Source organism: Ovis aries, chromosome 14, assembly GCF_016772045.2.
Source record: "Ovis aries strain OAR_USU_Benz2616 breed Rambouillet chromosome 14, ARS-UI_Ramb_v3.0, whole genome shotgun sequence".
In the NCBI taxonomy this organism is placed as follows: domain Eukaryota; kingdom Metazoa; phylum Chordata; class Mammalia; order Artiodactyla; family Bovidae; genus Ovis; species Ovis aries.
Genome location: NC_056067.1, coordinates 25,338,129 through 25,364,932, shown reverse-complemented (window position 1 = coordinate 25,364,932; position 26,804 = coordinate 25,338,129). Strand labels below are relative to the sequence as shown.

General features: G+C 52.4%; 1 protein-coding gene across 14 annotated transcripts in view; it reads left to right on the top strand.

Moving 5' to 3' along the window:
- The window catches only part of KIFC3 (kinesin family member C3), a 56,651-nt gene that overhangs the window by 4,155 nt on the left and 25,692 nt on the right, over positions 1 to 26,804 (top strand). For 5 of the 14 annotated variants that reach the window (XM_060397983.1, XM_060397982.1, XM_060397980.1 and 2 more), the window contains exons 1-4: positions 17,537 to 18,002; positions 21,106 to 21,170; positions 21,731 to 21,938; positions 24,491 to 24,633. In XM_060397983.1, coding sequence (XP_060253966.1) covers positions 17,831 to 18,002; positions 21,106 to 21,170; positions 21,731 to 21,938; positions 24,491 to 24,633 — 588 coding nt within the window. In that variant the 5' untranslated portion in view covers positions 17,537 to 17,830. Of the gene's footprint in view, positions 1 to 17,536; positions 18,003 to 21,105; positions 21,178 to 21,730; positions 21,939 to 21,987; positions 22,046 to 22,173; positions 22,315 to 24,490; positions 24,634 to 26,804 lie in introns of those variants that run through there. The other 9 variants (XM_027977883.3, XM_027977882.3, XM_042231720.2 and 6 more) reach the window with 7 other exon arrangements.

The following is a 26,804-nucleotide window of genomic DNA, read 5'->3' as shown; positions in this document are numbered from 1 at the left end:
TGTCACTCTGACAAATCACCCTTAAGTTCTCACTAGTCTTTCCATTGTTGCATGTGCCTGTTGGTTGGCATGAGTTTTGTCTGCATTGCTCTTAAGAAAACTACCTCTTTTCTGTGCATTTCTGCCCTTGTTTGTGGCCAGGCTGGCCCCTGTGGCTTATACTTTTCTCTTTTCCCAGGATTTCCCCAGCAGCCTCCACTTGGGCCTTGCTCTTGGGCTACTCTTCTCATCCCGTCACAACTGCCGGCCCAGTCTGTTCCAGGTCTTTCTCTGGGTGATCCATCTATGACTCCGTATTTCTAGTGAATTTATTCATTCAACAAATATCCACTGGGCACCTACTATGGGTGAAGCACTGTACTAGATGCTGAGGTCAGCAGGGAACAAGATCAAGTCCTTGGCTTCATGGGAGGAAGATTAAAGGACAAACAACCAACAAACAGCAATTCCAGGATGTAGTATGTGCTAAGAAGGAAAGAAAACAGGAGGGTTACTTAGAGAATAATGGGGGGCTACTGACTCTGGACTGGCAGCCACGGAAAGCCACTCTGAAGAGGGGACAGCTGAGCTAAGAATCTAAGGACGAGGAGCTAGCATGCAGAGTTCAGGGAACAGCATTCTAGGCAGAGGGAACAGCAAGTGCTAAGGCTCAGTGTCATGCTTGGAAAACAAGAAGGAAGCCTGTGCAGCTAGAGCAGGACTGAGCTGTGGGATGCCACGGGGTGAGGGTCATCAGCCACAATAAGGAGTTTGGATTCTGTTGTAAGCTTCACAGGAAGCCACTGGTGCTTTCGTTTTCTTTTAAGTTGTTGTTGTTGTTGTTGTTGTTTTCAATGTGGACCATTTTTAAAGTCTTTATTGACTTTGTTCGGAGAAGGCAATGGCACCCCACTCCAGTACTCTTGCCTGGCAAATCCCATGGGCGGAGGACCCTGGTAGGCTGCAGTCCTAGAGTCGGACACGACTGAGCGACTTCACTTTTACTTTTCACTTTCACGCATTGGAGAAGGAAATGGCAGCCCACTCCAGTGTTCTTGCCTGGAGAATCCCAGGGACGGGGGAGCCTGGTGGGCTGCCGTCTGTGGGGTCGCACAGAGTCGGACACGACTGAAGTGGCTTAGCAGCAGCAGCAGCAGCAGCACTGACTTTGTTATAACATTGCTTCTGTTTTATGCTTTGGCTGTGAGGCACAGGGGATCTTAGTTCCCTGATCAGGGATTGAACCTGCACCCCCTGCATTGGAAGGTGAAATCTTAACCACTAGACCACCAAAGAAGTCCCACCACTGGTGCTTTTAAAGTCAGAAGCTGATGTGGTCTCCTTTTCATGTTAAACCTCTCTGGCTATTGCAGTGGATCAGAGGGTGGTCCCTCAGGGTCCTACCCTCCTGCTTGTGCCTGTGTGCATCCCCTCACATTCTGCATGGCTCCATAGCACACTGGCTTGCTAGGCATTCGGGTCCTCAGGCCTGGCCTCCCTCCCTGAAAACCCCCTCTGGCCCACGCTGGCCCTTGCGTGTTCTAAGGTGCTGCTATCACAGTGGTCACTCTTATAGGCTCCAGGCCTCCATGGATGTCGCTCCTTAGAGACCAAGACTGGGGCTCTGCACTCAAGCAGACCTGTGGCCCAATCCTGGCGTAGCCACTCACCAGCAGAGCATGTGCTTCTCCTGAGCCTGTTTCCTCCTCTGGAAAAGTGGGGGTACCAATAGCACCTACTTCGTGGATACTTGGCTTTCCAGGTGGTGCTAGTGATAGAGAACATGCCTGCCAATGCAGGAGACATAAGAGAAGCAGCTTCAATCCCTGGGTTGGGAAGATTCCCTGGAGGAGGGCATGGCAACCCACCCCAGTAGTCTTGCCTGGAGAATTCCATGGATATGGGAGTCTGGCAGGCTACAGTCCATAGGGTTGCACAGAGTTGGACACAGCTGGAGTGACTTAGCATGCACATACACATGGGTATTTGTGTGGTTTAGTGGAAAAAAGCTGGATGGTGCTCGGAGCCATGCCTGGCACTGGGCTAATGGGCCTGTGTCTGAGTCTTGCCCTTCTGGGCCAGGAGTGACTGGACAAACGGTGCCCATTGGATCTTTTGCTGTGGCCCAAGCTCTGAGGCTCAAATGTGAGCTGTGAGAGCCTCGTGGATTCTTGACCTGGTTTTTCTCTGCTTTGTAACCACTGAAACAGCTGGCCTTACTGCTGGCAGAGAACAGTCCTGGGCAACGGGCTGAAACCTGAGTAGGTGAATTTAAGCCGCAGATTTACAATACCTTCTATGAGCTTGGCAGGTGTAGCTGAAGTTGGTATTATCAGTAAACACAGCACAGCCATTGATCACACTGGGGAGATAGCCTTGACTGACTTGATAAAGCCTTGAAATGTTCCCGTTAACTCCCCATTTGGAGTCTACATTGTGGATAGTGCTGGACCTGGGTTTGAGAGACTTTTTAGCTATGTGACCTTTGTGTTGCTGTTTAGTCGTTAAGTTGTGTCTGACTGTTTGTGACCCTAAGGACTGTAGCCCGCCAGGCTCCTCTGTCCATGGGATTTCCCAGGCAAGAATACTGGAGTGGGTTGCCATTTCCTTCGCTCTTTCCAGATCATGAACGGAACCTGCGTCTCCTACATGGGCAGGCGGATTCTTTACTGCTGAGCAACCAGGGAAACCTTGGCCAGGTGAATTAATGGAGTCTCTATTTCCTTTGTAAACTGAAAACAGGGTCCTTTGAGGTTGTGATGGCAGAAAGATGTAACAACAGCTGGGAAAAGCCTTGTGAACATTGAACCCCTGGGCCCCAGAGGAGGCGGTGATGAGTGTGACGCTTGGGACAACATAGTGTGGGTTCTAGAATCAGTAAAACAGGGTTCTGGCCTCCCAGCTGTGTGACCTCAGGCAAGTTGCTTAACCTCTCTGAACCTCAGTCATGTTATCTGTAAGATGGGGATAAGAGCAGTGCCAGGGTTGTTGGGAGGATTATATGTGATACAGGAGATAGAACAGTGTCTCCTATAGACTCATGTCCATGTGGCACCTGAGAGCATGACCTTGTTTGGAAATCGGGTCTTTGCAGAGATGGTCAAGTTAAGATGAGGTCATCCTGGATTAGAATGGGCCCTAATCCAATACAACTGATGTCCTTATAAGAGGAGGAAAGTTTGAATAGACACACAGAGAGGAAAGCATGATGTGGAGACAGAGACTGGAAGAATTTGTCTACAAACCAAGGAACACCGAGGACTGCCAGCAACCAGCAAAAGCTGGAAGAGGCAAAGGTTTCTTTCCTGGAGCCTGCAGAGGGAGTGTGGCTCTGCTGCCCCTTGAATTCTGACCGCTAACCTCCAGAACTGGGGAACAATAAGCTTCCGTTGTTTAAGCCAGGGGTCCTCAGCCCCCAGGTCACAGACTGGTACCCATTGCTCACGTGACTGCCTGAGTTCCCCACCCCCACCTATCCCCTGTCCACAGAAAAGTTGTCTTCCACGAAATGAGTCCCTGATGCCCAAAAGGTTGGGGAACACTGGTTTAAGCCGTCCAGTCTGTGGTCATTTGTTACAGCAGCCGCAGGAAACTAATACGTTTGAAGATCCAGAAAAAGTGCCCAGCGTGATCTCTGGCATGGCGTAAGTGCTTTAGAAAAGTTAGCCACTGTTATCATGCCTGTGCGTGCTCAGTCACTTCAATTGTGCCTGACTCTTTATGACCCTATGCGCTATAGGCTGCCAGGCTCCTCTGTCCATGAAATTTTCCAGGCGAGAGTACTGGAGTGGGTTACCATTTCCCTCTCCAGGGGATCTTTTTGACCCAGGGATTGAACCCACATCTGTGTCTCCTGCACTGCAGGCAGATTCTTTACCACTGGAGAAACCCATTATTCCTGGAATTATCTTTATTAATGATTCAAGGTAGGTTGTCATGGCTACAGACCTGGTTGGCGGAAAGCCCTGTAGCCTTCCCACTTCAGACCTTGCTAGGAGTCAGGTGGGGTGGGGTGGCTGCCCCAGCTCTGGTCTCCGAGAGCCTTGCCTGGACAAGGAGGCTGCCCCTGGGGGCGATGACTGGCTCCCATGCATCTAGGGGGGTTCTGTTGAGGTTTGTGGTGAGTCTCCAGGGGCCCCTGTTGTGGGAAGGGTGGCAGCTGCCCCTGTGGCCTTGGCCTCCGAGGAGCCGCCTGGTGTGGCAACAGCCCAGGCCTGGTTTCTGGAGCCCATCTTAGCAGACGCCTCGTCAACCTGTCTGGCAACAACATTCCTCTGACACTTGGGCAGCCGGCTGTCATTCCGCAGCTGGTTGTGGTTTTTTAACTTGTAGATGAGGAGCATCAGCTGCAATTCACTGGGCAGTTCCGAGCCCAGCGTTTCCCCTGTGGAGCTCGGATCCCTCGCCTTCCGCCTGGCTTCTGTTCAGCCCCTGGAGGCAGATCTTCCAAGGCCCTCCCGCGGCAGACAGGCAGGGACGCGCGGGCCTCTGGAGTCCTTCCGACACCCCAGGACAGATTGACTTCATCTCTTGCCTCCTTCAGGGCCCGTCGCGGCTTCTGGGTTTGGGGTAAGCAGTGTCAGTGTGTGGGTTCCAGGTAAGAGTGAGCAATGGAGAGAATTAGCCCCAGAATACCTGGTTCTGGCGCTCTCCTTGGATGGGCCACTTGATCTTTTAGTGCTTCGGTTTTTACTCCTGTAAATAGAGATATTGCGAGGGCTTGAGAAATTATCAGAAGTGGAAGTTCCTTCCCTCAAATGGGCCCCACAGTGAGTGACTGTGAGTAGCAGGTCGCATGGTGAGAGGGTTTGAACACGGTGTTTCCTGCTTCTTGTTCAGTCACCCGGTTGTGTCCGACTCTTTATGACCCCATGGACTGCAGCATGCCAGGCCTCCCTGTCCCTCACCATCTCCTGAAGTTTGTCCAAGTTCATGTCCATTGCATCGATGATGCCATCCAACCATCTCATCCTCTGACGCCCTCTTCTCCTTCTGCTTATGTCCACAAACTTACATTAGGGCCGAGGAGGCCTCAAGGGGAAAGGGGACAGGACTCCTGACTGCTGCAGCTGAAGGTCAAGGCTGCAAAAGCCTGTCTGTTGGGCAGAGGGCAGCCCAGCTGAGTCCACTGTATGAATGGATGCTGGGTCCCCTGGAGCAGAGCTTACCATAGGGCACAGACTTAATCGAGGCACCAAGGACTGCACGTGTGTCCAGGTGGAGCAGTGACCAGGAGTGGAGTCTAGTGTCTTGGAGGTGCTGGTGGTGAGTCAGAAGGACTTGGTGATGCCATGAACCCAGGCATCTTTGCCCTGGGATGAGCATTAGTTAGTGTTAGCCGCTCAGTCGTGTCAGACTCTTTGCAACCCCATGGACTGTAGCCCACTAGGCTCCTCTGTCCATGGGATTCTCAAGGCAAGAATACTGGACTGGGTTGCCATTCCCTTTTCCAAGAGATCTTCTTGAACCAGAAATTGAACCTGGGTCTCCCACACTGTGGACAGATTCTTTACCATCTGAGCTGCATGTCCAAGCCTAATCAAGACAGTAGATATTTCTCCCTGAGTGGAGTGTTTCTGAGCAGTTTGCCTCTCACTTTCTCTGAGTCTATGTTTCCAGCATTGGGTGTAGCCTCCTGGGTGCTGTGGGGTCAGGGATCCACGTTGGTCGTGGAGAGCATCCTGGTTGCACACTCTCAGTTAGGCCAGATGCTGATATGGTCCTTGATCAGTCAGTGGGAGTGATGGGCAGAGACCTTGCAAGCAGCCCCTGAGGCTTTCAGGAAGTGTTTGGAGTGGTGGAGAGGGCCTCTAGGAAACACTGTGGCATCTGGAGCTTGGCGCGTGGACACACAGGGCGCTCTGCACCTTTGGCTTTGAGCTTGGCAAAGTCAACTCTGAAACTATTCTAGTTATGAATATGCACAAATTCTGCCCTCAGTCAACCACCTGGGACCCCCAGAGCCTCAGTCACCATTTACCTAGGAGGCTTGTTTGCTGTGGGCGGATGGGCGGGGGCTTCCCAGGTGGCTCAGTGGTAAAGAATCCGCCTGCAATGCAAGACATGGCAGGTTTGATCCCTGGGTGGGGAAGATCCCCTGGAGAAGGAAATGACAACCCACTCCAGCATCCTTGCCTGGGAAATCCCATGGAGAGAGAAGCCTGGCAGGCTACAATCCATGGGGTCGCAAAGAGTCAGACACGACTTAGCAACTAAACAAAAACAAAAAAAACCCTGTTAACTATGGGGCTCTGAGCACTGCAGGGCTGGTGTGGGCAGTCTGTTTCTATAGGTAAGGCTAGGGCTGACGGGAGAATCCAAAGTGGGCCACCCAGGTCCCCGGTCTCCTCTGTCTGCCGGCATCCAGCTCCAGAGATGGCATCATTTCAGCCAGAGATGGCATCATTTCAGCCAGAGATGGCATCATTTCAGCCAGGACGAGGCTAGACCACAACATTCTGGAGCGTGCGCATGGCCATGTTTCTGGAACTCTTTTCCTATCTGAGTCCCCTCCTATTTTTAACCACACTTGACTTCAACAAACAGGATTTGAGTACCTGCTACATGTTAAGCTTTGCGGCAGAAGAAAGAATAGCAACCGTGATAAAGACAGTTGTCCTAACAAAAGTGATCGTTTCTTTATCTGTAACCAGGGATAATAATAACATCCACCTCCTAGGGTGCTGTGAGGATTAAATGAGATCTTGCCCATAAGGTACTTAGCACATAAAGCCTGGCACATAGTAAATGCACAGTAAATATTACCCATAAGAATAATAGCTATTATAATTAGGACAGCCATTTATGAGGGCATGGAGGCTCAGAGAGGTTGAGTGCCTTGCTTAAGTTCACACAGCTTGGGGGCTTGAATGAAGGAGCTCCAGGGTAATGGGAGAGGGTGATTAATTCTTCAGAAGCTCCAATTCAGTGTCCTGAGTGAGGTAAGGGAAGGGCAGATGATCCTGGGGGCACTCTGACTAGGCAGTAGCAGGAAGGTCCCATGAGGAGGTGATATTTCTCCAGGGCCTCACTCGGTGAATGGGCTGTCATCACAGAAAGAACAGCATGTGCGAATGGAGGGAGGCGCAGACACATAGTAAACTCAGAACAGGAGAGTGCCTTGGGTGGAGCACTGGGAGAGAGGGCTGGGCAGGGAGGCTGCAGGCAGATGGCAAAGAGCCTTGAACGTATGCAGAGGACTGACCCGGGGCGAAAAGGACCCTACCCACTGTACCCGGGAGAGGCTGTATGGTACAATGGTTTAAGACCAGGCTTCTGGCACTTTCGCTGTGATCCAGTGGCGAGGACTCTGTGCTCCCAATGCAGGAGGCCCAGGTTCAGTCTCTGATCAGGGAACTAAATCCCACACACCACAACTATAGAGCCCGCATGCCACTGTGAAGATCGGAGCGCCCACGTGCCACCGCAAGACCTAGTGCAGCCAAATAAATGAATAAGGGATTCCGCTGGTGGTCCGGTGGCTAAGAATCCACCTGCCGATGCAGGGGGCACGGGTTTGATCCCTGATCTGGGAAGATCCCACGTGCCTGTGTGCCACAACTCCTGAGCCAGGCACGTGGGTTTGACCCCAGCACTGAGACTCTCAGAGGCAGTTACAATCTCCAAGATAGAGCTTCCTTTGTTCACTTATGGCTGGACTGTCCACGGCCAGCTGCCCAAAGAGGTGGGTGCAAGAGGATGTGCCTACGTGGACGGGGGAGGTTTGTCTGGGGGAAGGTGCTTTCTGGGACATCTGCCCTTGGAAATCTAGACAGGAAAGCTGTGCCTCTAAGACCCTCCGGGAATCTCCTCTTGCAGCAGTTAAGTTGTCCGAACAGCGGAAGTGGAATGAATTCCTGACTCCTATTGGCCAATTTTGCCTTCATTTTGGGTCCCCCCGCACCTGCGCACCTGGCTCGGGGTCAAGTCTGGGTCTGTGTTGTCTCTGGAATGGCTGCATCTGTCTGGGACCCCACTCGTGCCAGACTGTACCAGTTTGAGGGGCCCTCAGCTGAAGGTACTTTCTATGCTCACTTTCTGGGATGCTGCGATGTTTTCAGGCCACCGAGAGAAACTCTGGCCAGCCCAGGCTCCCTGTCTCCTGGGCCTTCCCGTCAGAGCCACACTGCTGATGCTCAGGGTCTCCTCCTAGCCACTCACCCTGACTTGGCCTCCGTCTGCCTTCTTCCCCATCCCTCCAGGCCCGCACCTGCTCTTTGATTCCTGGCTCCTTCTGCTTCCAAGGAGGTCAGAGGCTCCCATCACTGCTGGTTGGAATCTGGAACCATCACCTGCCACTCGGGTGTCCTGGTACATACATTTCCCAGGCTCAGGGTGCTTGCAGGAGGGGGTGACTGGGAGGGGCTGGGTGTGAGACCTCCAGGAGGCAAATCTCAGAGGGAGCTCTGGCCCAACCTCTGTGTGGTCTCCCTCCCTCTCTCTCCCTCCCTTCCTACCTTCTTTTCTTCTTTCCTTTCTCTTTTAAACAGCTTTATTGAAATGTAATTAAATAGCATAAAATTTACTCATTTAAAGTGTACAATTCAGTGGTTTTTAGTATATTTGCAGTGGTATTTAGTATATTTGAACCATGCAACCATTCCCCATAATCTAATTTGAGAACTTTTCATCACCCCCTCAAAGAAGCCCCATTAGCAGCACTCCCCATCTCCCCCTCCCTTCCCAGCCCCTGGCAGCCACTCTCCTTTCTTCTCCTGGTGTTCATTTGTCAAGCAACTGTCAACAGTGAGGCCAGAGCCTTAAGTTCACAGCTGGAATTACCCTTCCCTCGGACCAGGACTTCAGGCAGCAGAACCTCAGAATCACACAGCCATCCTTTCCAACTTGCCTACTCACTCCCTTGTGGTTTTAACTCACCCGCTCATCTTCCTCATTTATCTAGGAAGGTGGTAGGAGACCCAGAGAAGGGAAGAAACCTGCCCAAAGTCATGCAGTGGTTGGGAACACAACTCCTGGCCTGGAGTACCCCGCTTTCTCAGCTCTCCAAGCTGCCTTCCCCCAGCTGCTCCCTACACATTCCTGGGCCCAGCCACTCTTATAACATTGTACCCCAGTAAAAATGAGAATTGTAAAATGAGAATTATAACACCTACCTCACATATCACTGTGAGGATTAAGTGAAACCTAAAGCAATTTGAACTGTGGTGTTAAAGAAGACTCTTGAGAGTTCCTTGGACTGCAAGGAGATCCAACCAGTCCATTCTGAAGGAGCTCAGCCCTGGGATTTCTTTGGAAGCAATGATGCTAAAGCTGAAACTCCGGTACTTTGGCCACCTCATGCGAAGAGTTGACTCATTGGAAAAGACTCTGATGCTGGGAGGGGTTGGGGGCAGGAGGAGAAGGGGATGACAGAGGATGAGATGGCTGGGTGGCATCACCGACTCGATGGACGTGAGTCTGAGTGAACTCCGGGAGTTGGTGATGGACAGGGAGGCCTGGCATGCTGCGATTCATGGGGTCGCAAAGAGTCGGACACGACTGAGCGACTGAACTGAACTGAAAGCAATCCTGTATGTAGAGTTTAGCCCAGTGCTTGGCACAAAGCGATCCCTCGGTAGAAGCAAGCTAAATCGCATCGAAGTCCCTCCCTGGCATCCCAGGCCCTGCACACTCTAGTTGTTTGGGATGGGTGGCAGTCCTTCCCCACCCCGTGAAGATGACGATGGGAGCCACTGAAACTGCCCAGGTCCTAGTCACTGCTTCCCCGTCACCTGGGAGCTGGTGATGTCGGCAGGGCTGGCGGAAGGTTGAGACTTGTCATGATGACTAACAACCCAGAGCTGTGGGAGTCTGGTTAATCAGCAGCGTCAAAACTTCCCGTGGCTGTTTGCAAACAAGGGCCACCCCCAGAGGAGGAGGACCAGAGGCAGGGGAGAGGCCGTGGGGCTGCTGAAGAAGCTGGGTGAGCCATGCTGGCAGCACCAAGAGGCTGGCAGGTGGGCAGGAGCCGGAGTTTGGTTGTCCGGAAAACATAGCTTCCCTCACCCGGCTGCTGCCCCTGTGTACCTGCTCCTGCCCCCCGAGAAATGAAAAGCTGATTGCAGATACCAGGGCCTCTTGAGGGATTTACTTTCCAGGAGTGACTGATAGGTGCTTCCCAAGTGGCGCAGCGGTAAAGAATCTGTCTGCCAAAGCAAGAGATTCAGGAGACGTGGGTTGGATCCCTGGGTTGGGAAGATCCCCTGAAGTAGGAAATGACAACCCATTCCAGTATTCTTGCCTGGGAAATCCCATGGGCAGGGGAGCCTGGAGGGCTACAGTCCGTGGGGTCGCACATGAGTTGGACACGACTGAGCAGAAGAACACAGGCTGCGGTTGCAGGCTGGTGTCAGAGCAGACAATCTTAGTGATGCTGATGGCCACCTGAGCAGTCTGCCAAGGTTGTGGGATGTTCCAGAACCCACTTGGGAAGGTGTCTGGGGGCTTGAAGAGCAGACAGGGAGGGGGTGCGCTGACTCAGCTCTCTTAGCCGGGCCTGGGCCAGCCCAGCAGACAGAAACCCAGCAAAGGAACCAGACACTCCCCTCCCTGACAGCCATTGCTCAGGCATTTTATGTGCCTGATGCCTCACGGGGGGACCAGCCCAGGCGAGAATTCCAGATCCAAGAGAAAAACTGTAAATTAGTACAAAAAGTAGCTCTCGTCTACAATGCTGCCAGCGACAGCGTAAAGTGTAAATTTGGTACAGCCCATCTGATGGCAATCTGGCAACGTGTTTAGAAAGTGTAAAAAAAAAAAATGATCAGACTCTTTATTCAGATTTTATGAAGTTAACAACCCCACTCCCCCTGCCCTGTCCCCAGGGCATGAACAGGCTGTGTGTAGGGAGATGTCACAGCAATGCTGTTTATAAATGTGTAAAAATGGGAGCTACTCACATACCTGATCCCACAGAATGGCCAGTTCAGTGGTGGCAGAGCCATTCAGAGGTCTATTATGCAGCCATTTAAAATGTTTACTCTTTTCAGTCATTTTTACAGGGTGCTAGGTGTACCTCACACCGTGCAAGCCCAAGGTTGAATGGGCCCTGGGCCTCATCCTCAATCTTGGTCCTGCAGTTCAGAAAAGGGGAGACCTTAGTAGGAAAAAGTCACTTGGAAAATCCCTCGTTCTATGATGTAACGTGAGCAAAAGGCAGAGTAGAAAATTGTCTCCACGGTCTGCCTCCCACTATAACCACAGCTGGTGCACCAGATGCCGGGCTCTGGGCATAACGTGTTTGCTCTTATTTACTTCTCATACCAGCCCAGTGAGTTAGTTACCTTGTCACAGGAGGAAACTGAGGCACAGAGGAAGTGACGGAGCCAGAGTTCAGACCCCTAACCACCTGACCCTCAAACCTAGTTTTAACCATTGCTCCCTACTGTCTCCCCTTACTACAGAAATAATGTCTTTTGAAAGTTAACAGTGTTCTGAGCTTCCCTGGTGGCTCAGACAGAAAAGAATCTGCCTGCAATGTAGGAGACCTGGGTTCGACTCCTGGATCTGGAAGGTCCCCTGGAGAAGGGAATGGCTACCCACTCCAGTATTCTTGCCTGGATACAAGAGCCTGGAGGGCTATGGTCTACAGGGTCATATAGAGTCAGACACGACCAAGCGTCTAACACTGTCACACTTTCACCAGAAAGAAAATCCGGGCCAATGACAATAAGTGAAGAGTGGTGGGATTTGGGGGCATGGGTGATTTGTCCTCTCTTCATTTCTACTACATTTGTGCAGGAAAAAATAAAAATTGAAGTTAAAAAACAAACCCCCACCCCAGCAATCTAGAATTTGCAGCAGATGGGGAAAAATGAATGGGGAAGTTGAAAGAAAGCGGGGATGATGTGAATAATGCATGTCTTGGCTTAGAACAAGGAGAGAGAATGATTTAGGAGCAAGAAGAAAGCCAGGGAGGGATTTTTGGGAGAGGAAGGGCTTCTGGATGATCCCAGGGAAGGGCTGACTGAGAGGGAGGCTGTGGGGGCAGGGCTCATCTGCCTCGGTCACCCTTCCTCCATCTCTATTACCTGGTATACTTCAGTACATATCTCCTTAGTGTCTGCATTCTTCTCATTTTTTAGACTACAGGAAATGATAAGGGGAAAAAACTCTCTGTTTTCCTTTCTGCCCTGGAGTGCTAGGAGGGGGGTGTCTGCCAAATTCTTCCTCAGATCATCAAGAGGCTTCAGGTTCCCCTCACCTGGGAGCTGGGAAGCACTGCTGAGCCCAACTTCCCGGGCAAATGCAGCAGGTAAGTCACTGTCTAAATATTTTAGAGCAAAAGTGGTCTGGGGGGAAGGTTGCCTTGATTCCCAACACAGACCTTTGGAAGTGGGAGCAAGGTTTTCCTAGTTAATACAGCTTTTAGAAGGAGGGAGGGCCCAGAGGGAGCACAAAGGGGAGAGGGGAGAGGCCGGGACCATTTGTTCAAATACCCGATGGGCACTGAGTGCTCATAGGAGCTGAGCCTGTAACAGAGGAGAGTCAGGATTAACAGTCCAGCCCCAGGGTCATCTAAGACCCCGCTCCTTCACGTCCACTGAGAAGCACGACTTCCTCAAAGCTGGGAGGTGTGAATCAAAGGCCAGCACCCCCCTACCCCTGCAAAGGGCCAGCCCCCAAGTGTGCTCAGAGATCAAAGGCTTGAGTCCTGCTGCTGGTAAGGAGTCAAACTCGTGGTTGCAGGGCTGGGTGCAGAGCCTGCCTGCGCCCTCCTGGGATCCTCCAAGCTCTTTCTGCACTGTTCATGATGGGCTGTATCAAAGCTATTGCAATGGCTTCAAAACAGCAGCTAATTGAGTCAGAATTACTTACTGTGTGACTCAGCTCCAAGAGGTACCCTCTGACTTCAAGAAGCTGTTTGGTACAGGAACATGTGCCGATCACACTTTTCAAAGGGGCAGGGGGCTCCTAATTGACCACACTGGAATGATTCCCTAAGGATCCTTTCACTCACTTCCCTTTTTCTTTAAACTTTTTCCTCTGTATTGGGGTATAGCCAATTAACAAGTAGTGTTGTGACAGTTTCAGGTGAACAGCGAAGGGACCCAGCCATACATATACATGTATCCATTCTCCCCCAAACCCCTCTCCCATCCGGGCTGCCACATAACATTGAGCAGAGTTCCCTGTGCTGTACAGTAGGGCCTTGGTTGTTGTTGTTCAATCACCAAGTCATGTTCGACTCTTCAAGACCCCACAGACTGCAGCATGCCAGGCTTCCCTGTCCCTCACCACCTCCTGGAGTCTGCTTAAACTGACATCCACTGAATCGGTGATGTCATCCAACCATCTCATCCTCTATCATCCTTTTCTCCTTCTGCCTTCAATCTTTCGATCACTTTTGTCGGTTATCCATTTTTAATATAGCAGTGTACGTCTCATTAAGTCTTTTATGTTATTTACATGGGAAGAAAGTCTGTTCATACATGTTTAGCGCACCCTGTTCTTTCCCTCTGTGATCCTTGTGTGATCTTCTTTATTTACCTGATGTGATGCCAGGCACCTATTGCCTGTTGGAGCAGAGTCTGTAGCAAAGGCATGCCCTGCAATCAAGTTAGGAAAGAGTTCTGAGCTCAAGGAGATGATGGTGTAGATAGGAGAGACCTTTACAATCCAGCATGGGGGGTGCTGCAGGGGAGTGAGCAGTCAGGAGACTGTAGTGCCTGGTAGGGTCAAGGAAGGTGACCTCTAAGCTTGAAGGAGAAACAGGATCTGCCCAGGTGAAGGTGGGTGGAGGCTGGTAGGAATAAGGTGAGAAGAGAGGCCTCTAGAGAACAGTATTACAAAGACCTGAAGGTGACTGAGTCCCAGCTTCAGTCATTAGAACTGGAAAATCGTGTAAATCTTAGGTGTGCTTTACTCTGATCGCTACAAGAATCAGATCAAACAGAACTGGCTTATTATCACCCCCTCATTGCTGCCCTCTATGCAGAAGAACCCCTTGAGCCCTTGACTACCTCTCAGATGGGTGCCTGAGAGTTAAGGGCTTTCAGACTCTGAACAACAATGGTGCTGCCCCCTCTTTGCTGGAGGATGGGTCAATGTGGATATGAGCCTGTAGCGTTGCCTTGTTCAGGCACTCAGTCGTGTCCAACTCTTTGTGACCCCATGGACTCAGTATGCCAGACTTCCTGTCCTTCACCGTCTCCCAGAATTTGCTCAAACTCACGTCCCATTGAGTTGGTGATGCCATCCAACCATCTCATCCTCTGCTGCCTCCTTCTCCTTTTGCCTTCAATCATTCCCCGCATCAGGGTCTTTTCTAAAGAGTTGGCTCTTCGCATCAGGTGGCCAAAGTATCGGAGCTTCAGCTTCTGGCCACTGCATTCTGTGGCCCTCCTAGGGACATCTATGCCTCTGCCAGGAGGCAGGTAGGCTGAATCCAAGAGTCCTCGCTCATGGGCTCAGAACCTCAGCATCGGGGTGGCCAAGTTTCACTCTCCGTGTGGCTGGGGAGAATTGGCAGCCTCCATATCAAACCATCAGTGAAGTTTCTGGGATAGAAATACACCCCGAAGTCACTGATATGTAGTTTCTGACATTGCGCCACCTTAAACTAAATTCCAGCAATCATAAAGCAATTTGGTTTTGCATTTCAAGTCAGAGTTTTACTGGAATTTGGCAAATGCTTCCTCAACCATCTCAATTTTCTTTTTCCTTCACTGGTGCTTTGAACTTAGTAAACTCCAGCACCTATATATATATAGTTATACTATATGTTTGTGTATTGTATATAAACCACCAGGCTTTCCTGGTGGTTCAGTGGTAAAGAATCCACCTGCCAATGCAGGAGACATGGGTACAATCCCTGGGTCAGGAAGATCTCCTGGAGAAGGAAATGGCAGCCCACTCCAGTATTCTTGCCTGGAGAATCCCATGGACATAGGACCCTGGAAGGCTGCAGTCCGTGGGGTTGCAAACAGTGAAACACAGCTTGGCAACTGAACAGCAACAACAACATGTAAACACACACACACACACACACACACACACCTATTGGGTTCCTATCTCAGCAGTAGCATACACCAGCTTTATCAATGAACTTTAGGGGGCTCAGTTTCCCTTCCTGAAAATGGGGACTATGATGGTACCCACCTCATAGGTGTTTGGGGTTAAACGAGATCTTGTTTTTAAAGAACTCAGTGCAGTGCCTGGCACAGTGATAACTGTGATAAATGGTAGCTATTATGTGCATAGAGGAAAAAAAAACTGTACTAAAATGTTGGCAGCACTTATCTCTAGTGGGTGGGATTATGGTTACAATGAACATCTATTACTTTTGTAATCAGAGGAAACGAACAATAAATGTTATTATTAATTTAAAAACCTGGCTTTGGCTTTGTCAAAAGGAACCTGCAGTTAATGTCAACGTGCCGGCTCTAAGTAAGAAAAGGCCTCCAGTTCTGTATCAGGACTTGGAAAGACAGATACTCCCACCCCATCCCTCTCCTCAGTCAAACATTAGGGTCTATAAAGAAAGGAGATACTTGGTCAAGGATCTAGAGAAAATTTGTCCTCATCCGACCTTGCAGTCCCCCTGACCACTGCTGTCTGCGGGGCAGTCAGAGAGAAAGTGCCTCTCAAATTATGACCAGCTCTCCCATTGGGAGGGTTATCTGGGATTCTTAGTTAGAAATCCAACTCTATAGGAAACCATTCCAGAAGAGCGACTCGGGACTTCCCTTGTGGTCCAGTGGTTAAGACTCCTCACTGCCACTGCTGGGGACGCAGGTTTGGTCCTGGGTCTGGAAACTAGAATCCCCCATGCCTTGTGGCTTGGACAAAAATATAAAAACAAAAACCAGAAGAGTGACAGGCACCCTTTATTGGGCCTGCACTGGGACATCTCAGTGAGAAGATAAAACACATGAATTCATTTTCAGTAGGGGGTTGGGAGTGTCCTAGTCTAGCATCCAGGACCATCTGAGGCCCACGACCTTGGCTCTGCCTCTCTGGAGCTGCACGTCCCCCTCCAGTCGGTTCATCCTGCCCTCCTGTTAAACAGGAAGAGGCAGAGCACCCACCCTCCTGGGATTATCTGTGGGAACCATCAGCCTGCACTGGGCTGGCTCCTGAATTTCTTTGCTCTCTCCTCCTTCCGCACCCTGGAGGGGGAATATTGCTGCTGACTCTGGAATAAAATGCCGCCTCTGTTTGGGAGACAAAGAACAGAGTGGCTCCTCTGGGTCAGCTGGCTCTCCTTGGCTGGCAGGCTCCCTGCCTCCCCCAGGCTGCTTCTGGGACATCCTCTGAGGAAGGCCGTCTGGGCCTACACCAGGAGCTGCTGTCTGCTCCAAGCTGGCATTCTGAATGTGTTTTCACTGGAGATTAAAGGAATATTTTACCTTTAAAAATCCCAAACAGCTTCCCTGCTCTGCAAGACATCTATCTCTTGGTGGGGTATGAGAGGGGAACAGGGCCAGGCAGGAGCAGGGGGCAGCAGGTGGTGCCCTGGCTAGGGAGGCAACCTGGCCTGTGTGCTCCTACTAGAGCTAGTGAGAATGCACGTGTGAAAACGCGTGTGCTGATGTGTGACAGTGCATGCATGGGCACGTGTGCTCACTAAAGCGTGTGTTGTTTAGTTGCTAAGTCAAGTCTGACTCTTTTGCAATCCCATGGAGTGTAACCCGCCAGGCTCGTCTGTCCGCGGGGTTTCCCAGGCAAGAATACTGAAGTGGGTTGCCATCTCCTCCTCCAGGGGCTCTTCCTGGACCTGGGATCGAACCCAAGTCTCTTGCCTTGGCAGGTGGATTCTTCACCAGCTGAGCCACCTGGGAAGCCCATGAAAGTCTGTACTGGGGTTAGCAGCATAGGAATGTTGCTCTGTGAAATGTGAGGAAGAGTTCAAGAGTACCTGAAGAAGCATGTACAGCATTTGTGGGAAAGCAAGGGGGAAAGTCTGAACTCCGTACAGGAATGTGAGTGCACATTGGAAGTGTGTGAGAATGTGCAAGTGTGCACACATACTAGCTAGTGTGTGTGTGCTAGAAAGTTTTAGAAAAAAGTATACTACAGATTGTGAGAAACTGTGAAGCGTGGCAAGGGAGCACTTGTGAGAATTGTGTGTTAGTAGTAGTAACTAGTGTGTGCAAAAGTTTTGTACTAGGGTTTGAGGAGGTGTGGATGAGAATGTCAGTTTAAGTGCAAAGCATACACGTAGGAACGAACGTCGGGATGTGTGTGGGAACTGTGAATGTGTTCATGTGGACTCACTAGAGCGTGTGTGCAAACCTGTGAGAGCCGCGTGTATTGTATGTGAGCACGTAGGACGGCTTGTGTGCGTCTGGGGTGAGCGCGCACGTGTGCACGGGCGTGTGCGGAGCGCCGGGAGACCCAGAAGAAAGGTCTGAGCAGAGCCGGCGGCCCCGCGTGAGAGTGTGAGTCTCTGTGTGTGTGCACGCGGGAGCGCGCGCGCGTGCCGCCGCCCCCCGCCAGGGTCTGAGCCGGTTGCCATGGGAACGCGCCGCGGCCCGAGTTAATCATTTCCTGTGGAAAGTGTGCGGGAGGGGCCGGAGCGGGGCGGGAGCGGGGCGGGCCAAGGAGGCGGTGGCGTGGAGCTGCCTCCCGCCGGCGGGCCGGGCCGGGCCGAGCCCCTGGCGCTGCGGCGACGCCGGGATCCTGCCTCCGCCAGGCCGGTGAGTCCGGGGCTCGGGCGGGAAGAGGGAGGGCTGGGCGCTCGGGTTCCGCCCAGCCCGTCGTTCGGGGTGTCGCGTCCGGGATCCCCCTGCCCAATCCCGAGGTGGGGCGCGGGGAGGGCCGGGCCCGGGAGACCCAGCCCTGCGCTATCCCGCCCCCACCCCCGCCCCCCACGCTGTCCAGCCAGAGCCGATCAGAGCATGGGGGCGACATGTCCCCTGGAATGCGAGCAGCCTCGGGACCCCCTTTCCGATTTCAATGGCCCGGGAAAGCCGGAGATTGCCAGGGAACCGCGTGCCGGTCAGCGCCGCCCCCTCCCCGGGCCGAAGTCCCCGGGTCCGCAAGGCTCCCTCGAACGCTGCAGTTTCGAGCCCTCCCACCGCGTAGGTCCTCTGGGCAGTTGGCTTTCCCCTTCGCAGGGCCGGGATGGGGTGGGCTAGCGGCAGGTTAGGAACGAGGGCCTGGGCCGGCGTCCCCCTGGGCAGTGGGGAAATTGAGCCTTTGACAGCTGCAGCCTGGTGGGGAGGGGTTCCCAGCTGGGAGGGCCAGCCCGAAGCCACCTCTGTCAGCCCCCTGTTGTGAGTTAGAGCGGAACTCTGGCGCAGTGAAGGGCCTGGTCCTGGCAGATTTTAAAGAGGAAGCTGTATTTAAATTCTCAAGTACCATTTGTCATCAGCACCCCCCCCCCCCACACACACACACATTTGTCTCAAGGTTGGGGGTCCTGGCCACACCTGCCCTTTCGCCTTCTCTGGCTTTCTGTCCTCCTGAGGCTGAGCCAGCAACTCTGCTGGCCCAGGCTGTTCCCTGTGCCCTTGATAAAAGTAGCCGTCTCCTTGGCCAAAGAGTCATTTGTGAGGAATGCAGTCTGAGAATGGGGCCCTGTATTTGCAGTGACTGGACTTAAGGGATGTGGGGGTAATGCGTTCTGCTTTCCCTCTGGGCACCAAGGGACAGAGGCTTTGAAATCTGGGTTGACCTGCAAAACCTAGGATGTGTGACTGCTCAGGGGAGGTCCAGCCCCTGTCCACCCTCCCAGACCTTCTGCCCCCTCTCTCAGGGAGACGAAGACTATGTTTCCCCAAGCAGTGGTCTCTGGGCAGTTGTCAAGTCTATTCCCCAATCATTGCAGCAACCCTGGTCTGGGGGAAGAGGGCTGCACCTCTGCCACCCTGGCCTAAACCTGGAGAGGCTGATGGGGCTCTCCTGCAGCCTGCCCCTGCGTTCACCCACCGCTGGATATAGGTCACTGAAACATTAAATTTGCGGGGGGGAGGGGCAGGGTTCTTTGTATATGTCAGTATTGTTCTTAATGTTGTGTATATGTGTCATCCAAACTTTACATCAACCCTATTAAGGTAGAGTTCTCCCATTTCAAAGATGGAGATACTGGGGCTTAGAGACAAAGTCATTCTCCCAGGGTTGCACATCTACTAAGTGGTGCAGCCGGGCTCTGAACTAGCTTTTGGTCATAACCACGCTGTGCCCCCATCACCCCGTCCTAAGACCTAGGTTTTTGTGTCTCCAGTCTTGGGCTGTTTGAAAGTCCTTGATGCTTTTGACTCTCACATCTGACAGTCTGCTAATTCAGCTACTTTTTCCTCTCCAGGATCTTGCACACACCCTTCCTCTTTCTTCCTGATATCTTCCTGCCTCCCAACTTCCCTTCCTGAAAGCCAGGAAATAATGTGTCCTTCTGTCCCTGCCCCTCAGGCTTAGCTGACCTCCTTAAAAGTCTTCTCAGGGCTTCCCTGATGGCTCAGCGCATATAGAATCTGCCTGCAATGCAGGAGACACAGGTTCGATCCCTGGGTTGGGATGAGCCCTGGGTAGGGATGATCCCCTGGAGAAGGAAATGGTAACCCACTCCAGTATTCTTGCCTGGAGAATTCCCACGGACAGAGGAGCCTGGCGGGCTACAGTCCAAAGGGTCTCAGAGTCCAACACAACTAAGCACAGAGCACATGAAGGTCTCCCTCAACCATGGAATCGACCTTCAGTGCCCTTTGCCATCTCACCTTCCAGCAGCTCAGCATGCAGGTGGAGCCCGTCTCACTCCCTCCTTCTTTACCCACTGGGCAGCTGATCCTCAGGGCAGATTGTGTGCCCAGCTCTTTGCTGAGTAGCCTGGAGAAGGGGACGTCTGGCTACATCTCCCAGTTCCCTCCACTCCACACTCGTCCATCTCCATTTCCTCAGCGGAGCTACCCACAGGCAGCATTAATGTCCACTCTGCCCTTTGGCCAGCAGTCCTGACCCCTGCCAGGGAGAGGGCACCCAGGAGATTCCTCCTCCAAGGTGTCTTCCTTAATCAAGGAAGGTAGAGGCCAGGACTCTCTAGCCAAGAGCCTGGCATTCTTCCAGGGCTCAGCTCTGCCAACCTCAGGCCACCCATCCTTGGGGTCTTCCTTCTCTTGCCTCTCAATGCTTCAGTTGTTCCTGTTCCTCTATTGACCCAGCATGTGCAGATCTCTCCTGTTCTAAATTCCACATCCTCTCCTTCCCATCCTAGCCAACTTCTCCAAAGAGAAGGAAGTGGCAGCTTCCTCTGGCCACCCCCACCCCACCTTAGACTTTCCCAGGTCTGCCCTCTGTTCTGCTCCATTGACCTTTCTTCCAATTGGATCTCTCCGTGGCATGGTTCCCTGGTAATTGACCATCCCCTCCTTCTCACTCCCGGTCACCTCTGAGGACTCTTCACCTGTCTGTTGCTTCAGCCACCTCTGACCTTCCTTCTCCAGCTTTCCTTCCCGGTCAGAGTCACTTCTGTCCTCCCTGGTTGCCTTTCATCTTGCACTATCTTTGACGACAGGATCCTCACCTGTGGCACGGTGACCCCCATCAGCCTCACAACTCAGTGATTCCATCTCTAATCCTGCTGTCTTCCAAGCTTCAGTTCAGGCTTTCGTGTGCATTCCTATCAAGGCATTCACCCAACAAGCCTTTGCCAGCTGTTTGAAGTGGATGTAGCTGCTGCTCCAGGCTGGGTGCCGTGGGACTCACCCTGGGGAACTGTAGAGGGTCAGGGGGGATGGACATTGTTTAAATAGCTTTACTGCCTGGTAGAAAGCCATCAGTACAGTGCGGGATGGGGAGAGTAGTCTCTAGCCCAGGTGGCATCATTAGGAAATCCTTGAGTGCCTCCAACTCCATTTTAAACCCAAAGCAAACTCCACATTACCTCTCCGAGCTGACTTGGCTTCTTTCAAACGTGGCATCACTTATTGTCTGAGTCTGGGGCTGTAGTTTGGTGTATCACCTTAAATGCCTTCAGAGTCGCTTTGCATGCAATAGGTGTTCCATAAAGACTTGTAAAGTAAATGAAGTCTGTCCTGTTCATTTGCTCAGTGCATGAGGGCCCTATGGGGCTTTCTACCCGAACTAGTGTTCCCCACCCCCAGCCCCATTCTCCATACCACCTGGAGTCTCCTTACCTCCTGTTCTGATTGTGAAGGTTTGTTGAAGTGTTTACCTCCCTCCTGACAGGGAGCTTTGAGGCCATGTCTCTGCTGATCAAAGAGGACCCCAGGCAGGTGCCTGGCACACAGCAGGTACCGGGTAAATAATTATTAAATGAAGAATGAATGAATCTTCGTATTTTCAAGTCCTAGCAGGGTGTCTGCCAGTTGTAGTACAGCGTGAGGGCTAGTTGAATACATGAATGAGCTGATTTAAAGAGAATTTTGACGTATATAAGCCTGACTTGTCAGAGCCACAGTCAGGGTCCCTTCATAATAGATTCATGGAGATGCTGTTGGAGGCCCTGGTGGTGCCTCCATGTGGGGTTGTGCCCTGTCTGTGTGCTGCCAGGCTCGGAGGGAAGGGCCGAGATGTGGGGTCTCCACACTGTGCTACAGATGCACCTGGTGGGCTCCTTGCCCACCTCTGAGCCTCCCTTCTCCTTAATGAGCACCCTGAAATGGTGCGAGGCCCTGTTTCATTGCCTGAGCCCACGGGGTCCTTGGGGGACACTGGAATTGGGGCTTTGGGTTAACAGGTGACCCAGTCCCTTAGACCCTTGCAGATGGCAGGCTCCGATCTGCTTGGGGTTGAGGCGGGGGAAGGTGCCGGCCAGCGGGCTTCAACCTCCCTTTTCTTGCTCTCTCCGCAGGCAGCCCGGCGCCCGGAGGAGGCTACTAAGCCCCGCCGGGCCATGGTCCCGTCTCGCAGGACGTGGAACCTGGGAGCCACGCCCTCGCTGCGCGGCCTGTGGCGAGTGGGCCGGGCCGGGGAGCCCGAGCCGGGGATGGCTCGCCCCGCCCCAGCCAGCCCGGCCGCCCGCCCTTTCCCACACACCGGCCCGGGGAGGTTGAGAACTGGTGAGTCCGCATTTTTAAAATGCCTCTTTATTTCCCTTCCTTCCTCCAGATACCAACGATGAGACTGGGGTTTCTCGCAAGTTCCTAGACTCAGTCAGAGCTGTCAGGTAATTACAGGGTACCGGCAGCCCGCGAGCCGGGCGTGGAGTCAGGGCGTCAATTTCTCTGGGCGCTCCTGCCCCGTGCCCGCCCGTCTGTAAAGACCGGCCCGGGACGCCGAGTTAAACGTTAACGCAGACTGTGGCGCAGAGCGGGGAACGCGGCGGACAGCCACGCGCTCCCTGGCCGGCCGGGTCGCTGTGGCTCTGTGATCCGCCCGTCCTCGGCCGAGCACTCGTGGTCTCGCCCCGGTTTCTGCCCGCAGCTGGTAAACAAGGTAGGTGCAGAGCTGCCCGGCGCCCCGCGCGGTGCCGACACTTGATCCCGCCGGGGCTCGCCGGCGGATGGCGCGGAGCGGACGAAAGGCTGCTCCCGAGCGTGGCCTGGCAGAGGGTGGGTGCCATGCGCTCCTTTTAGGTGCCATCCCAGGTGGCCCCGACTGCAGGTGGGTAGTGAGGGAGTCCCCGAGTCTGGGGCCCTCCCTCCCCCTGGGGGAGCTGTCAACACGGGCTCTCCTTTCTGGGTCATGTCCCCTGGCGCTGCCAACATCAAGAAGTGGGCGGCTTCTGTGATTCCCGGTGCGGGCTCGATCGTCAGGCCTGGGGAGCTGCCCCTGGGTGTCTGCCAGCCTTGGCTTGGGCAGGTCGTCCTGAAAGTGTGGGGGCAGAGGGTGTGTCTTCAGGCAGGGGGCCTTCAGGAGTTTGCTGTCTGACTGCTCCTGATCTACTGGGAGAGGGCTATAGAGGGCCAGCCTGTCTGAGTTAGCAGAGCTCTTCTGGGGCATAAAGCCAAGCCCCTCCATGTACAGAAGGGAAAACCGAGGCCCAGAGAGGGCACGTAGCAAGCTCCAGTTCCCTCTCTCCTACCTCACTTGTACCATCGGTGGCAGCCAAAGCGCTGCCCTCCACGGTCTCTTCTTTGGGGACAGTGAGGCTGGGGTTGACCCTGGAGTCCTCCTGGGAAAGCTTGGGCTCTTGAATCAGGTGGCCCCGGTTGTCTGGAAGGAGCTGAAGATGGTCTCTACTCTGCAAGATTGTCCAAAAGATTAAGACTGTAATATGAATGAATAGTATTGCTTTTCTGGCTTAAAAAAGAAAACAAGAATTGAAAAACAAAAACATGTTATCTTGGAAAACCAAAAAAAAAAACAAAAAACAAAAACCCAGAAAGGTATAAAAAAGAAGACTCATCTAGAAGCTTGTCACTAAACATTTTATATAGTTCCTTTCAGTCCTGCACGTGCATATTGCTCTCTTAAATTAGTATTATGAGGCTTATATGACCATACAGACTTTTATCCACTTTTAAAATTTAAGACAAAGGTCCAATGAAATCCTGTGTGTGAAATGCCAAGCATGGTGCCTGCCACTGGGTAGAGTTTCAGCTAGTATGGGTGTCCCTAGGCCCTTCTACCACCTCCCACCCCCAACTTACTGCCACTTTGAGAAGGGAAAGCAAGCAGAAGGTGGGTTAGCACATGGGATTGGAACACTGGCTTCAGGTGACCCTGGGCATATTATTAACCCTTCCGGGCCTCCGGTTCACACCTCTCAGGGCTGTTGTAAGGAGCTGTCGGTCTGCATTGATGACTACCTTCTGTGAGCACTTTACATGCATCACCCCATTTAATCCTCATCGCATGACTGAAGTTGGTTCTTAATGCCCATGGTATTGACAAGGAAACTGAGGATCAGGAAGGGAAATAAGGCCTGGAAAGCACTTGGTCCAGTGCTGGCAGTCAGGATGTGATAGCACCCCAGGGTGGGGACTCTACAGTGTGCCCCTTGAGGCGAGTCCCCTCTCCCATCCCGTCCAGCCCCACAAGCTGCGGTGGAGGGCTGGGGATTAGGGGTGAATGGGGTATTGAAGCCCAGTCAGCTCTCTCCCGCCATCCAGTGAGGGAGGCGACGTGTCAGAGACGCGAAAGGATGTGCTTTAACTGGCCCTGGATGTGCTTTTGAAGGCCATGAGGACCAGGCCACCCAGTGTGGGGTTGGTCTTTATGAAGGCAGGGGAGAAATTGCCACCTAGAGGCGGCCTTGGTAATGAGGTCACGGCCCCGGGGTGCACCTCCTGTGAGGATTAGCACAGCCAGGGTGGCGTCGGCTTCCTTCTGCTGCTCTCTGTAGAGGGTTGCTGGTGGGCACGTGCCAGCCCTAAGGCCACCGTGGAGGGAGAGGAAGCCCCCACCTCCGGGGGGGAGATCTTGGGCGACCTTCTGCAGAGGATCCCGGGCAGTTTGTGATGAAGAAAGAGCGCAGCGCCTGCTCAGCTCCAGGCCTTCCCTCCATGCCGGGCAGGCATGTGAGGGCGTGTGAGTCCCTCCTGGCGGTGCCTGGGCCGCCCTGAGTGTGTGAAAGGGGAGCTAAGCCTCAGCCCTGGCCACTGATCCCTGGCCAGCAGCCTCCAACCGGCGTCCGGCATCTCACCTGTCTCCTCTTGTCCTGGGACAGGGCGTGGAAAAGATAGCCCGGCCGGCGGTGACGAGGACTTGGGCGCCCGAAGTGCAGCTCGCCCGGCCCTGGCTCAGTGCCGAGCCCTCAGCGTGGACTGGGCTGGCCCTGGGAGCCCCCACAGGCTGTACCTGACCCTGCAGGTAAGTCTGGGGGCTGTCAGAAAAGCCAGGTGTCTAGCTGGGCAGGTGTGCCATGGCCCTTTGAATACCAGCCACTGGGCTCTTCTGGGGAAGGAGGCCACGAAGGAGACGGGTCTCACGCCTCCTGCCAAGCTCCTCATAGCACACCCACTGGGAGCCTGCCTGCATGGGACAATTTGCTTTATTAGGTTATCTGGTGGGAAATCTCACAGGAGATGACAGGAGCTTCTTAGCTACTCCCTGACTGAAGTGTTAAAGTGGGAAATGTGGGGCCTTCAGTGAGAAGCTATTAGGAAGATGGGCAGGTTTTTAGGGGAGCTGTTTATTCCCACTGGGGCATACGAGTCCATGGGGGTAGCGATACTTAAATTTCCTCATTTAAAGTGAGGACTTTACCAAAACTTGATTTCTTTTCTCTTGCAGTCATCACTGCAAGTCAGTTATCATGGGACTTTCAGAACACTGACTTTACATTTATATGTATAGTATTTGGTTGTAGAATGAAGACATCCTGATAGCAATAATAATATTTACTGAACGCTGACTTTATACCAGGCATTGTGGCATATATTATATGTCTCACATCAGTCCAAGACACAGTTACTGTTTTATGGATGAAGTAAAGGAGGCTCAGAGAGGTTAAGTGACTTGCTACTGGTCACACAGCAAGCTGGGGTCTGAACATGATGAGCTTTAAAAGTGGTGTAAAGAACTCACATATGTGGCGTGTAGTATCTAGAAACTGAATGTCTCCTGTGGTCCTGTGTCTTTGAGAAATCCACTCTTAATTTGTTTATCTTTTCTATACAACTACTTGATTGCATTTATACAGTTTTTATTCTTTATTTTTGCCTTCTATTCTGTGACTAGCTCTTTCCCTCAACAGTAAGTCTTGGTGATTTCTTCATGCCTATCAATATATAGAGAACTACCTCATTCTTTTAAACTCATTATGCATAATATTCTACTTTATCTCACTGATCTTCTGTATTGTTTCTGATTGCAAAGAGCTCCTTAAATACTGATGCATTCGTGCATCTAAAACTTTGAGCAATTTCGGGACAGCACAGGCTCTGCAGTTTTATTTTTGCTGCACCACACAACATGTTGGATCTTAGTTCCCTGACCGGGGATTGAACCTGAGGCCTTTGCATTGGAAGTGCAGAGTCTTAACTACTGGACTGCCAGGGAAGTCCTTGTAATTTTTAAAATGGATGCATCTGTTAATAGATATTTTTGCAAGTGCCTACTCTGTGTTAGAAGACTGTGCTGGCACACAGTCAAGAAGAGCAATAGACCCGGCAGTCTAGCAGAGAGGCCAGGATGGGCAAACATTGACATAATGGCTGAGGATGAAGGATCAGAGTTATCTGGAGGTGTTGCCAAGGCCCCTCCCCCCAAGAAAGATTGTGCGTGACAAGGGGCTACCTTGAAGGGACCCATGCAGATGGAGGGCAGGGTGGGTGCGGGAGATAGGTGCCCTTTGAACGTGTGGCTTCAGGTTCTGATCTGAACATGAACCCCTTGCCTGTTGCTTCAGAGACAGTCTTGGGCTTCCTGGTTTTTCTCATCCCCTCTGGGGTGGTTCATCTGAAGATGGAACCGAATGGTCTGTGTTTATTTTTTTTTTTTAACTGTAAGTTCTGCTAGAAATGCAGGTCTGGTGCAGGAATAGTTAAAAAAACTGGAGAACCATTTTTTTTTTTTTTTTACTCAAACTCAAGCCATTGGTAGTTAAATCAGGAGGTGGTCAGAAACAGGCAGCCTTGAGTTGGGTGGAGGCTCTGTTCTTGAATTTTGATTATGGGCTGTTGGGTTGTGGTTGCCGCTGAGTCCTGGGGTCAGCAGATCTACTGAGGATGTGAGACGCTGCCGCCAGCCGCCAGTTTCCACATGCGTGTTCTTCTGGGCTGGTGAAGCTTCATTATGTTTATAGGGGCTTTGAGATGGGGGTTGTGAGGCTCAAACAGGGACCCAGACCCAGTGAAGTGACCTGGTGGGCTTGGTGACCTCCCCCACCAGCTTCTCAAGCAGTTAAAACCAGAGTCGCTTCCTTTGGAGGCTGCAGAAATTCCCAACCCCCAGGGGCCTGTCTGCCCTTCCTGTGGCTTGGCCAACGGGCCAGAAATAGTGTAACCTTTGCTCTGGACGGCAAATGGAAACTTCCAGCT